This window comes from Eschrichtius robustus, chromosome 5, assembly GCF_028021215.1.
Source record: "Eschrichtius robustus isolate mEscRob2 chromosome 5, mEscRob2.pri, whole genome shotgun sequence".
Lineage (NCBI taxonomy): Eukaryota > Metazoa > Chordata > Mammalia > Artiodactyla > Eschrichtiidae > Eschrichtius > Eschrichtius robustus.
This window is the reverse complement of record NC_090828.1, coordinates 127,202,357-127,215,899: the sequence shown is the minus strand read 5'-3', so window position 1 is coordinate 127,215,899 and position 13,543 is coordinate 127,202,357. Positions and strand designations below refer to the sequence as shown.

General features: G+C 41.1%; 1 protein-coding gene across 2 annotated transcripts in view; it reads right to left on the bottom strand.

Moving 5' to 3' along the window:
- Window positions 1–5,036, bottom strand: part of DPP10 (dipeptidyl peptidase like 10) — a 707,501-nt gene extending 702,465 nt beyond the window's left edge. For both annotated transcript variants that reach the window (XM_068544007.1, XM_068544008.1), the window contains exon 1: window positions 4,965–5,036. In XM_068544007.1, the coding sequence (XP_068400108.1) occupies window positions 4,965–5,036 (72 nt within the window). The remainder of the gene's footprint in view (window positions 1–4,964) is intronic.
- Between the last annotated feature and the right edge of the window lie 8,507 nt (window positions 5,037–13,543).

Genomic DNA, 13,543 nt, shown 5'->3' with positions numbered 1-13,543 from the left:
GAGAGATTAGAAGCTTATAAGCAAGGAATGTTTTGTGGTATGTTCTAAACTCAGTAGATACAATGTCATATATATGCAATAAGATATACGTAAAATATATATAACAAGAAATTGAGGGATGGTAGGAAACGTATAATATCTCCTAAGTTATAAAGACTTCTACATAGCACCTGCATCAAATGTCTTTCATAACCAAATCATATAGAATTCTTCCACCAATAAGATACTATATATTTTATGTTGAACACTTAGAAGTCATAAACCTTCTATTAAATAAAGTTTTTCAACATGGTTTCTAAAAGCTATTTTTGAGGTTCTGCATTAAAAACAATACTTTATAAATTATAACATGTTTATGTATTAGTAAGGGAAAAAAGGAAGAATAACTTTTTTATGAGTTCATTAAGCATACATTTGAAAATTTTAATCAGGTTTGCTAGACCAAAGTTGAAATAAAAATAGTGAATCCTAATTTCTTTAGGAAAACATTTTAGGTTAATAGTACATAAAAGTCAAAAGTACCATAGGTATTTTACAAAAGGCATTTTATACATTACATATTTAGTCGCAATTTTGACCATGAATTATTTCATCAAGAGGCTGCTATGTGCTGAACTGTAAGTGACTGGATTTCTACCAGAATGAGTTTGATTGTTGTTGTTGTTTGTTTATTTTTTTATGCATAACTAATGCTGCCTCTACAGCCAAAGAGTTGTTTATAAAAATACACTTTTTAGTCATACTTCAGAAAGTGAGGTTATGGGTTTTTTCCTTGTTTGTTTTTTTGTTTGTTTGTTTTTGTTTTTGTTTGATTTCGTTTTTTTGGAGCTGAGGACTGTCAAACATTTTAGGAAATACTTTTCCCCATTGGACTCAGCAAAAGGGTGCCACCTGGTGGCAACGTGGGCAAATTCTAAACCAGGTCTAACTATAAAAATGTACTTGGTTAAGAAGCCTTGGAAGTCTCATCACTACCAAGGGCAAATGATACAAAATTTTTTTTTAAGTTCCTATGTACTTCTCAGGGTATATCTGGTTCTTTTTATATTATTTTAATCAATAGAAGAGACATTAAGTTAACTTTTAAATTTCAAGAGATATTATTTACATTTATAGTTAAAGCTTTAAACAAATTCTTTACTGTAATCACAGTAAATTTGTACACACACATACATAATATTTGCAATTCTTCTGCATTATGCTAATCAGAGTGTGTTGAACTATAACTGTGTAGAGATTAGAAGGTGTAGCTTTTTTTTTTTTTTTTTTAATTTATATTTTTTATCTTTGGCTGCATTGGGTCTTTGTTGCTGCTCGTGGGCTTTCTCTAGTTGTAGCAAGCGGGGGCTACTCTTTGTTATGGTGCGCGGGCTTCTCATTGCGGTGGCTTCTCTTATTGAGGAGCATGGGCTCTAGGTGCACAGGCTTCAGCAGTTGTGGCTCATGGGCTCTAGAGCGCAGGCTCAGTAGTTGTGGCGCATGGGCTTAGCTGCACCGTGGCATGTGGGATCTTCCCGGGCCAGGGCTCGAACCCATGTCCCCTGCATTGGCAGGTGGATTCTTAACCACTCTGCCACCAGGGAAGTCCAGAAGGTGGAGCTTTGACTTAAATGAGCTTATTTTTCTTAAATGCCATAGACTAGGGCTATGTCTCATCTCTACCACTTAGGAAGTCAAGGTTGATCAAGTTGCTTAGTTTCTTTAATCCTCTGTGTTCTCATCTCTAAAACAGGAATAACAACAAGACCTAACTCAAAAAGTTGCTTTGAGGATCAAACAGAGAAATGCATTCAATGAATGTTACCTTATCAACCCAGAGGACAGTACTGGGCACTTGGCAAGCATTCAGGAAGTGATTTCCAAACCTAATAATAAGTTACAACTAGCCACTCAAGATTTTGTATCCCTTGATGTAAAATGGATATTGATTATACGCTAAGTGGGAATGACCGTTTCTACCAATAGCAAAGCATTTATTTTTAGACATTTTGTAAATATGGAGTGTTATAAAAACAACAGAAGTAACTGTTATAAACATTTATTTAATCAATGACGCTTTAAAGGCAAGACTACTGAGATGATAAAAATATCTCCAATGATTCAGAACATTAATAAAAATACTCAGTTCCTGTTATTCTTGCTGCAGCTGCTCCCAGAGGAAGGGCTGCCTCTGGTCATGGCACCCTGTACCAGAGCCGATAAGATGAAACAGGGATGTCCGGCTCTCTAAAGGACCATAACAACAACCAAATTATGTGGTTCATAGCCATTTCACCCAGAGGAAAGACTACGGTCTTCCACGGCGCTGTAAGTGGAAATGGGCGTTTGATGGCATCAGGACAAGGCATCTTTGAGGTTTCATAAACATCTCTACCACAGGAAGTCAAGGACCTTTCTGACAACATTCAAAAGCTTAAATCACTGAAAATCAATACCTACTAAGTGACTAGCTGGAACACGCCCCCTATTTAACCATTAAGTAGAACTTCATAAAGCTACAGTTTTAGATTAATTTGTGAATCTTTTTCTTTGCAGAAATATCACAGAAACTTGAACAATCAGTCATGTCTATATGGAGGTATTATATCTAGGACCACATGAGAGTGGTCTGACAACCGCAGAATTAGATCACAATGACTAATACTGTTAATAAAAATTTAGTAATCTTAGAAGAAATAGCTTAAGCACTCAACAGCAATTGTCCACATCATCTGGTGATCGTTTCACATGTCAAGCTTTAGACAAAGAATAGACTACATATAGGTATTTTCTGGGAGTGCTTGGAAAACCCCCAATGGGATGCTGCCATGTATATTTCAGTCTTTCTTTTCCCTTGAGAAATCAATCCCTTTCACTTTAACTCAAGCGTAATATGCAAACCATTGACATTTTAAAAACATGTCAGTATCAGAAAGGCACTTTAAAAACCTCAATTAAAACAAGAGTTCTGCAAATGGCCACTCCCTGACTATTCGAAGTGACCATAAACAAAAATGCACACTAACAAGAGAAACAACGGATTCAAACTTGAATCTCTGTCTTTATATGAATTTTAAGTACCAGATTCGTTCTGACAAAAGCCTTTGCTGTTCATATACTGCTTGCCCACCATTTACATATACATTTTCAGCTTCTGTGCGCTCTGCTTTGCTTCTTCTTCCCCACCTCCACCATCACTGAACTGTTTGCGGCACCTCAAGTAACCAGCTGGTGTCACAGGTTAGTGAGCAAAGATTTCACGTGGGGACTCTCGCCTGACTAATCGTTCTTAGTGGTAGCATCATTCCAAGAGCAGTAGAGAGGCTCAGTGGCTTGTTAATGAAATTTAAGGGCTGTCCGTCTGAAAGAGGAGATTAAATCCATGTTCCTCTCCTGAAATTATTTTTATAATCTGCTAGCCAGTTGTTACTTTGTGGTGTGTGCAGGAGGGAGCAGGGAAAAGAGGTATTGAGAGGGGAAGGGACATATAATGTAATACAAATGTTTTAATATTTTCATATTTATCTCAGGGTAGGGAGCAAAGAGGATGTTTAAGAAAACAACTGCTTTGTAAAAACTGCAACATTCATCCCAGTAAAGGGATGGGGAGCTTTAAGGCATTGAGTAATCCTCACCACCTGTGTGAAACATATGTGAGGGAAATGAGAAGGGGAGGGAAAAGGAGAAGAGAGAGGCCACTAGCCAGGAGCGATGACCAGGACTAGAATATTAATCACAGCAGCCCTGGCGTCGCCTCCTCTGCCTCCCCGACACTCAGGACGATTTGGACAGCTCCCCTTCCCTAGCTCCTCAATGCTTAGGATATGCGAAGAGCCGAGACGCTACTGGAGCCTCGCTGTTTGCACCCCCTTCACCCATGTCTAGCAATGAGCTAGGAGTGTCTCTGACAGAAATGCGTCGGGCGGCCTTCAACAGTGCACTCGGGGCAAAGGGACCATCTCTGTACCCCGGCGCCTCCGTTCTCCAGCTCCGCAGTTATCCGCTGACCTCAGTGTAACCCTCTAGGTTCAGACTCTCTAATTCAGGTAAACGTGACAGCACCTCGACCCGGCTTATCACAGCCGCCCTCTTCTTTGCCAGGGCACCTCGGCGCTCCCGACCCTCCAACTTTGGGAAAAAGCGACACCGAACTCCCGAGTCACCCCAATCCAGGGGCAGAAACGAGATGGAGAGTCACCATATGGTTATGCTACAGATCCCTAAAGACCGAAACAAAAAGGGGGTGGCCGGAGCGGAAAGACGGAAAAAGCGATTAAAATAACTCTCAGCCAGCACAGGGCACCTCATCTCTGCAGACACAACACATCTGGACCCAACAAATCACTAAAGCCAGGATCTTCCCAGTTCTCCCTAATTAATGCCTTTTTGCTCCAAGCTCCGTTCCAAGCAGACCACAGATGAGTGGTATACCCTCTTCCCCCATTGTGCGCCCCCGTCCCCGTCTCCTCAAAGGAAAAAAAAAAAAAAAAAAAAAAAGGAAAGGAAAAACTCTGCCGGCCTAAAGGTCATTTGCCTACTGGCGTAGCTTTGGCCAGCGCTCGTCTCACGAGCCACGTGAAGACAGGGCTCGAACCCAGCAAGTGGACGCCTCCAGGCGCGCAGCAATTCCTCCAACGTGCGTTACTAGGAGCCAACAGGCCCCCATTCCTTGGCCCCGGCCACCTCCCCCTCCCTCCCCCGGGGGCCCTCCCGCTGGGGTTCCCTGGGCCACCCCAGCCTTTACCTCTCTCCCCCCTTCCCCGCGGCTCTCCACCTTGCGCATCCTCTCGCCCGGCCCCGGAGCGCGCTCAGAGGCTCTAACTTCCTGCGGAGTCCATGCGTGAGCTGAGGAGAGCCTTGGAACTGGGGCGGGCGGAGGGTGGGGAGAGGGAGGCGTGGGAGCCGAGCCCGGGAGGAGGGGCGGGGGGAGCGCGGCTGGCAGCCTCCCTCCGCTGGCGGGCCTGGCCGCAGCTGCCAACCCTCACCTGGTCCGCCGACTGAGCCTGGCTCGCCCTGGCCCCCGGGGTGGGCTGCTGCTGCGGCTTCATGGCTGTCATCTCGCCGGCGGCCCGCGTAGGCGCTCACTTCCTCGCGGGCACTTCAGACTCGGGGTCCGTCACTTGGCAGCGATCGCATGTCACAGGCGCCCGACGCTCTCCGAATTGGCGGAAGGGAAAGCGGCGGCGACGGAGTGGGGGGAAGGGAGCGACAGGGAAGGGAGGAAGAGCGGCACCAGGCAGGCTCCCCCCTTGCAGGATCCCTCCTCCGACTGCCGCAGACCCTCTAACTCCCCACCCCCCCACCCCCCGCCCCGCCCCGCCCCTGACCACCCCAAAGCGTTGAGAACCTTGGAGACCGGACACCACCAAGAGACAAGTTAGTGGAGCGGCGAGCGGCGGGCGAGCGGCCCCTGACCGCGCTCGAGCTTTGTCTCGCAGTCCCGGAGGAGCCCGGCTCGCATTCTACCGCAGTCCGCGCCCCCCGCCCGCCCCCCGGGGCTCCCCGCGCCGCCCTCAGCCCGCCAGGTGGAGCAGCCGGGCGCCGCGCTCCAGCATCTCCCCAGTAACCGCAACGCAGGAGAGAGCCCTGCGCCACGCGCCAGCTCCCCACGCGCGCGACCAAGGCTGCCGGGCTCCACGGGTCCCCTCACCCCCCCATCTCCCCGCAGGCTCCTGCTAAAACCCGGAGAAGCGGAGTGCCAGCGTGCAAAGCCCTCGGTGGCTCCAGCGCTGCCACTGGGCATGCTCTAGCGCTCCGAGAAGGCAGGGGGCAGCGGGGTACTGGGGGGTCCAGAGCCCCATCCGGGCCACCAGCACCTGTCGGGACCCAAGAGGGTGTCATAGCTTATGACCCGAGGCTTTGCGCCTCCTGATTTGGGTCAATGGACAGGGGTCCTTTAGCCTCCAGCCTGGATTCCCCTGCTAGCTCTCTGGTGAATAATGCCAGTGGAATTCCTAAAGGCTGAATAAAAACAATAATGATGATACTCTGTACTCACACTTTTTTCTTTTTTTTTTCCTCTTTCTTTGGACGCGTAGAAAACCCTTCAAATTTTAAGTTCCTTTGCAGCCTTCCCTTCGCTCAACACAACTCTCTCCCTTTCAAAGTTTGTTTATTGAGCACCTATCCTGTGCCAAACACACTCTCCAAATTCCCCGCCAGCAGGGAGTTTACGTCATGGTGTGGGTACCAGGACCCCGGAGCATGGATACAAATCAATGAGTCAATGTAGCTCTTTGGAGGCTGAATTCCTGTGGGTGTAATAGACAATGTCCATCAGTTTCATCCATATGCGCTAGCACGTGGCTTTCCCGGGCTGCTAGAAAAGACCCGCCCAAAGCAGATGGACAGAAAGCATTCTCTGAGTCTCAGGCACAGGCTGACCAGAGACAAGGCGGGAGGAGTTAAATATCCGGTATGGCTGGACTTAGAACATGGGTCGTGAGGAGTTTTCAGCAGAAGGGACCTAGCATATGTGGTGGGGAGGGGAACGGAGTAAACTTGAGTCATGTTTTATTGGCTAAGGACCAACCCCATCCTTGTCCGAGTCACTTAAGTCCAAGAACTAGCCACCTCCTAGCTGAGGGAATGTTGTAGGATAAAAGGAATTGAGCTCCTGCCCTGTTAATTCCTGAAATATGCATTGTCACACTTGTCCTAAGCATGAACTGTCCTAAGCCTTTAAGATGTTTTTTTTTCTTGAAGAAAGCAATGTTCACCAGATTTGAGTAGATTAGAGAATAAAAATAAAATGACTTTCTCTACAAAAAAGGTAGTATTTGAATGCAAAGAGAGCTTGCTTTTCAAAAACAGATAGTGAAGTGCATATTACTAGTGACCTGTAATAGTGTGTTGGTCCATTTTGATAGAAATAACTTTGTGATAGGAATAACTCTGCTAGTTGTAAAAGTACAAAACAAAATTTTCAAATGAAACAATAGTAAAATAGCTATTGGGCAATTCATCCATTAAATCTGACAATCCAGATTTTCCCTCACGTAATATTTTGAGAGAAAGGGAGCTACATTAAAAGTATTTCTGTCTTTATATTTTGCTCTTCTGTTTATTATTTCAGGGTATTCATCCTCTGAATGTGTTTCTATTTTGGACAATTGACTTGACTTGCAGGAATTTAGTTACCTGCAAAGATTTCTGTCCACATGGGACAAGTATAGACCAGAGGGAATTATCCTCGTTCTATTTAAGATTACTTATTTGATTGAATTAAGATGTTCAACTTGCATCCATTTTCAGTATTCAGATAAAATTCACTTGGGTCACAATTCAAGATATTAGTTGTATGTTTCATGTATAATGTGTATTTGTGTACATGTATCATTTTTTTTGAAGGAAAGCTTCTTTGATTTGAGTCTGTATCTTTTTGGTAGGTTCTTATTTTGTCTAAGATAAGAACATTATTTTGTAGCTATTGGGATCTAAGTTAAGGGCATTAATTAAAACTTAATCACAGATAAACTGATGTCCCCAACTTAAATACTCTATTTTTTGAAATGTGATGCCCTTGAATTACAATGTAGGATTTTCTACTTCATTTCTTATTGAAGAAAAAAGTCTACTGTTCAAGAAGAAAAAAAAAAAATACCTTACATTCTGAGAATGTCTCCTGCTGAGTTTTGTATGATTTCTGATTATAGATTATCATCTAAAAAAATAAAACACTAATTTACAATCAAACATCTACAGTTTTAAAACTACTCAGAGAGATATAATTCTAGTGCAGTGTAGGGAAGAGGACCTGTACCAGATTAGATGTTATCAGATTGGCAGTTGCACCCTAGCCCCATCACACATAGAGGTATGGGCCAGGGTAAAGTCACTTATGTCCTGCCTCTGCTTCCTTATATGATAAAATTCAAAACTTTAGACTAGGTGACCATTAAAATGTCTTCTTTCTCTAAATTTCTTTGACTATATATTAATTTTATGGAGCAAAAGACTATCATCTGAATGATAAATTATATATGTTTAAAACTTAGTGAGACAATTAAGTACTTATACAAATACCAAAAAAAAAATCAGTCGATAAGTAAATTACTTCACAAAGGATCATTAATATCCGCCAAACTTTCCCCTGCTCTCTAGTTACACATAAGTGTATAGTAACAATTCTTGTCTTGATAATATTTTTAGAAATCTGAAAATTAAAAGTAATTTATTTACAGATTATCATTTCTGAAAAGTAAAGATCTGTTAAAGGAGAGTTTTATAGAGATTTACAAAATATTTTTGATGTGGACCACTTTTAAAGTCTTTATTGAATTTGTTACAATATTGCTGCTGTTTTAATGTTTTTGGTTTTTTGGCCACAAAGCATGTGGGATCTTGGCTCCCCGACCAGGGATCGAATCCGCACCCCCTTCATTGGAAGGCGGAGTCTTAACCACTGGACCTCCAGGGAAGTCCCAGATTTATAAATTTTTGAGTAGTTTTTCCATATATTATATCTTTGATGAGCTAGCTCATGGACAACCACTCATTTTATAACACTCAGGCAATGATAAAGGAGGTTTTCCTGCAGATTTCGTGGAATGGAATCAGACTCTTATAACTACAAAAACCTGAAGAGATTGCTCGGCAAAATCCCCTCTATTTTGTTTTATAAATATCCAAACCTTGCAACATGCGGCCATATTATTCAGGAAGATTTCTAGGGTTCAGACTCCACTATTCCCTTCTGAAAATTTTTACTGCCTCAAATCCTAGTTTCAGGTTCCCATGTAGACATAACCCACTATGTTGCTTCCTCAACATATTGATTTAAATTTCCCAAGTTGCTCAAAAACTTTCTCCATATACAGCATTGTGAACATTTGTGATGTCTTTCTTTCCTTGATATTTGATTCTTTAAAAGTGTGATGCCAATGCAGTACATTTCATTTTACCTAGAATTATTAATATGAATAATTGAGGATAGGTTATGAGATTTAGATAATAATTAAATTCATTGAAGATTACCGCTAAAACGCTTAAGCATCAGTGGCAAACATGGGTTGTTCCAGAATACTTAGGTCACGTGTGCTGTATTCAGTCCTCCATTTCAAAGAGTAGACCCAGGACCATAAAATCCCACATGTCCTCCAACAACCAGTAACAAATAAAGCCTGGCTAAACCCTGATATGTTAGAAGAAGACAAAGTCCCTTGAGAATTTATGAAGCCAGGTAGCTTTCACAGACAAACTCTTCGGTTTCAGATCAATTACTTAAGGCCAATAGGACTCGGTAAGGGCTGATTGCCTGAAATCTCTCCCTTCTTTCTCCTTCTCTCTCTTTCCTGAAGTAAATCTGCAATGTCACATAAAGGCCAGTTTGATGGGGATTTCTCTAGCATTAGCCGGTCCTCTATTGAGTGCCCATAATGAGCACAGCATCAGAAAGACAGTTCATGAGCTGTGCCTTCAGAGACCTGGCCTGAAACGTGCCCAATTAGCTTTTCGGAGATCAAGAAATAGCTTGAGTTCACATCTTCCGCTATCATTTGCTTTCGATTTATAAATCATCTCTACTCATCTCAGTCGGCTTCTTGAATTCCCCAAAGTGCGTATCATGTCATTGGGCAGAAAACCAGTATGCTGAGCAATCCTCAGAAATAAGATATATATTAGAAGCTTTAACCAGTAAACTATCACAAAAATATATTAATAAAAAAGAAAGAAAAAGAAGCAGCGTCACTACATATTTGAGTGATATCCATGCCCACTGCTCATCCTGTTCTAAGATGCTCTTGGCATTAATTTAACTAAACTTGTTGTCAGTCTCTGTCTATGATAGGAACTTTCCTGTTGTAAAAATTCATAGCCCAATTATGATCTCTGGTGGAAGCAGACAGAGTTGCAATATCCTGAGAGCCATTCTTGTTGCTCACTGGAGACCGGAAGATACTGACAAACTGCTCATTCGCACTGAGACCCAGCGCTGTACAGTCCCCTTGGTTGTTACATTAACACACCTCGAATCTTCCTTTACCCCCAACAGCCCTTCTGTGACATATCATATATAAGGGTATTAAGACAGGAAAACAATGAACATGACTTTTCCCATGTAATATTTTCTCTCCAATGTATAGCTGAGTCACAACACCAAAACATCTAGAATGTGGGGAACTTACCTGTTATCATGATTATTTTTACCTACTAGATGCTTTACAAGGGATCTGTGTTTATTTATTTGATTTTTTAAAGAGTAATTATTTAATGAATTGGTTGTTAGCATTGTAAAAAAATACCTTCTCTTTCTTTTTGTTGATAATTTTTTTCCTGATCTTCCTATTTCTTTAGAAATGAAATCAACTTTCCTGAATCAGATGTTGTCCACAAATGACCGAAAGATTGTCAGATGTGGAAGAGTACTTAGAAGCATTGGCATAACATTTGTTCTTTTCAGATAATGTGTCTGTGATAGATAAATTTCTCTGAACCTGTTATTTCTCACTTTCTAACCAAGGCTTGATTTTCTAATGATTCAAAATTACCTCTTTATCTTTTGTCCTTGGAAAGTACATTGTTCCTGAGACTTCTCCTACACTCAGACTTCATAATGGTTACCTAACTTCTTTCCTTATATAATTCCCAGAATAGCACAAAGCACATTTCCCATTCAGAGAAATATTTTGTAAATTGAAAGAGAAAACTTTTACAGTGAGATCTTGACTAATTTTGGAGAGAAGAGAGAATTCCCATCTTTTGTGCCAATTTCACCATGCTCAATGTATTTTTAAGAATTTAGCACTAGATTCAAACTCCCTTATGAATTTTCCTCCTGAAAACAAAAGATAGTCTAGTTTAAGATTTAGGTGAAAAGGCTCCAGACGATCCACTAACATTTAAGGGCCCCTGGCATTCTTCTCCCACTACTACCACTAGAGTTTCTACCGCTAGAAATTCTTCTTCTATCATCTCCAAAGGAAATTGAGGCCAAGTCCTTGGATACCCAGCCAGTCCTTTCACCCCAGAGTCATCTGTTTAGATTTTACAAATATAGTTCCAGGATATCTTGGGGTGTGACCTCTATGGAAATGAGGCACATAAAATACATCTCTCATTACTAACCACTATTTAACTCTGTTTAACCTATTAGCCTAGATGCGTTGCCTGCTATTTTTGTAGATCACTTCATATATCCTTATACTCATCTATTTATCTGTCACCTATATCTATCAATATTTGGGAAGATAATTGAGTCACTTAATATCTATCTTATCAATTTAAGTATTTATTAACTCCATGTATTTTTATTCAAATCTAAAAAGGAGAAAGAGGAAGAAGAGATCAACGAAAAGTGGGAAGAGAAAAAGAGGGGAAAAAGACAAAAGAATGATTTCTAAAGCTATTAGGGATATTTGGGTATATTAAGTCTTTTGTATTTTTGTAAATGTTTTCAGAAGGATTGTGAAATACCTGAATTCCTTTTGGTTAGGTCTTAAGTATAGCTCCTGCCACTGGTTTTATTTTATGTATTCATACAATTTTAGAAAGCATAGTCCAAATTTTAATTTCCTTATCCTCTCTAGTTGATTTATATTTGATATTTTTCAATCAATATCAAGCCTATTTTCTTGTAATGTTTATCATTTTTGCACTTAACAATTGACTACACGCATCAGTGGAGGAGGTGGAGAGAATCTATACCAAATATCACAGTTTATACAAATCAATGACTAGAGAAATACCATTTAATTAGCTAGTTTATTGAGTCAGCAGTGTTCATATGAGTGTTTAATCCTACTTGATGACATCAAAATAGCCTCACAGGATGGATGGCAGTCTCTCTTGTGGTCTCCTACCCCTCCTTATGGAGAAGCCATCCACTCACTTGTCCATCTTCCCAAATGAAGTTGATGTATTAGGACTCAGCTCCTCTCACATCCTTTCCTAACTCAACTTCACAGAGACACTCCTCGTTAACACTTCTTCTAGTGTATACCTCACTGCACAATTTATGCCTTTATTCTGTACCAGCTTGCTCAGCATTCTAATTGTCACAAGAGACATTTTATCTTTCTACTACGCTGTAATTTGCGGGGGTGGGGGGAGAAATCCTGTTGGGGGCAGAGGTACAGTTTCTGTGTGTGCAGGGATTGTGGGTAGGAGTCTACATCAGTCTCGTTGCTTAAGTAAAAGAGGTCTTGGAGGAAATATACTTTGAAAAAAATAATTCTTCTCCTCACCACTTCAATATTAAGCCCTCTCAGAATCTCCTATGAACCTATTTTTTATTTAATTTATTGAACAGTGTCACCCAGGGAAAATATCTTTTCTCTGTCTCCCTGTTGTCTCAGAATATTTTACCTTTTTCTATTTAACATGTAGGAATTATATAATCTTGATAATCCTCTGATCTGCTGAGTCTGGATATGGGTAAAGGCTCACCAGATATTGCTGTGTTTCAAAACATTAAGTGAAAACCAAATAAGCTTGGAATTTTCCACTGCTTATGAGCGGATATTATGTGTTGTAAAATACATAGTATTTTACAGTGCTGAGCCTCCAGTGCCGAGAACTCACAGGGAAAAATGAATTTGGAGATAAGCATTATATTGGCAATGCCGCTCTTAAGGTATTCTATCTTCCCCCTAGGATATAAATCTTATACTGAATTTGAGGAAGGAGGAGCTATACTGGGTAAAATTATGAGGAAATGTTGACATTGAATACAATGTTTTGTCATCTTAATATAGCTTGAATTTCTATAGCCTGTTCCATATAATGCCAAAACTACCACAAGGTCGGTAGAATCTTCTAGAATTATGCTCAATCTCAGAGCATTTTTATTTTTGTTTTGCATCCTCTGCACATATTTTAAACAAGGTTGTTTGTCTGATTTAATAGTCTTTGGACCACATATTCAAAAAGAGGGTAATAGGAATTACCATAGAGTGAGATACACAAATAATAGCAAGAAGGGAAAATATATAACTTTATAAATAGAAAAGAAAAGATTTGGACCTTCACTTAAAATGACAGAACAACTTAGTACCATTTAGTGTTGTGGGGGGAGGAGAAAAGGAGCAAGCATCCCTCTGCAACTCAGTAGGATCATAGAGTATAACCATATTATAGCATAGTAAAGTTGATGGTCAAAATGAGGATTCAAAAAAAAAAAAAAAAAAAGGAAAATTGGCTTGGCATACTTTCTTTAAAAGACAAGGTTACTTTAGGAAGATGGACTGTGGTGATGCCCGCATGCGTTTAGGCTGGATGAGAACTAGACATCAAAACCAAAAGCACAACATTTACAACAAATCCAGATCAGAAAACACCTCTACTAATCCCTAAATACCCAAAACCGCACAGCCTGAGTGCCCTTGGTATCTATATGGGAGAAAGCAGAGGGAAGCAGTAGGGCAAATGACATACCTACAATCCCAAAATATTCAAGGAGAGAGCCCCAAAATAGTCAGTGGATATTCACCAGAAAGCACAGTGTGTCAATATAAAAATAACTAGGAGCGGTTTTGTGCATTCCGATAGTGAGTGAAAGGGGCTCTGCTGGGAGTCGATTTCCCATCGATCTCTCCCCTTTCTGCAGGTCTCACTAGCAAGAAAT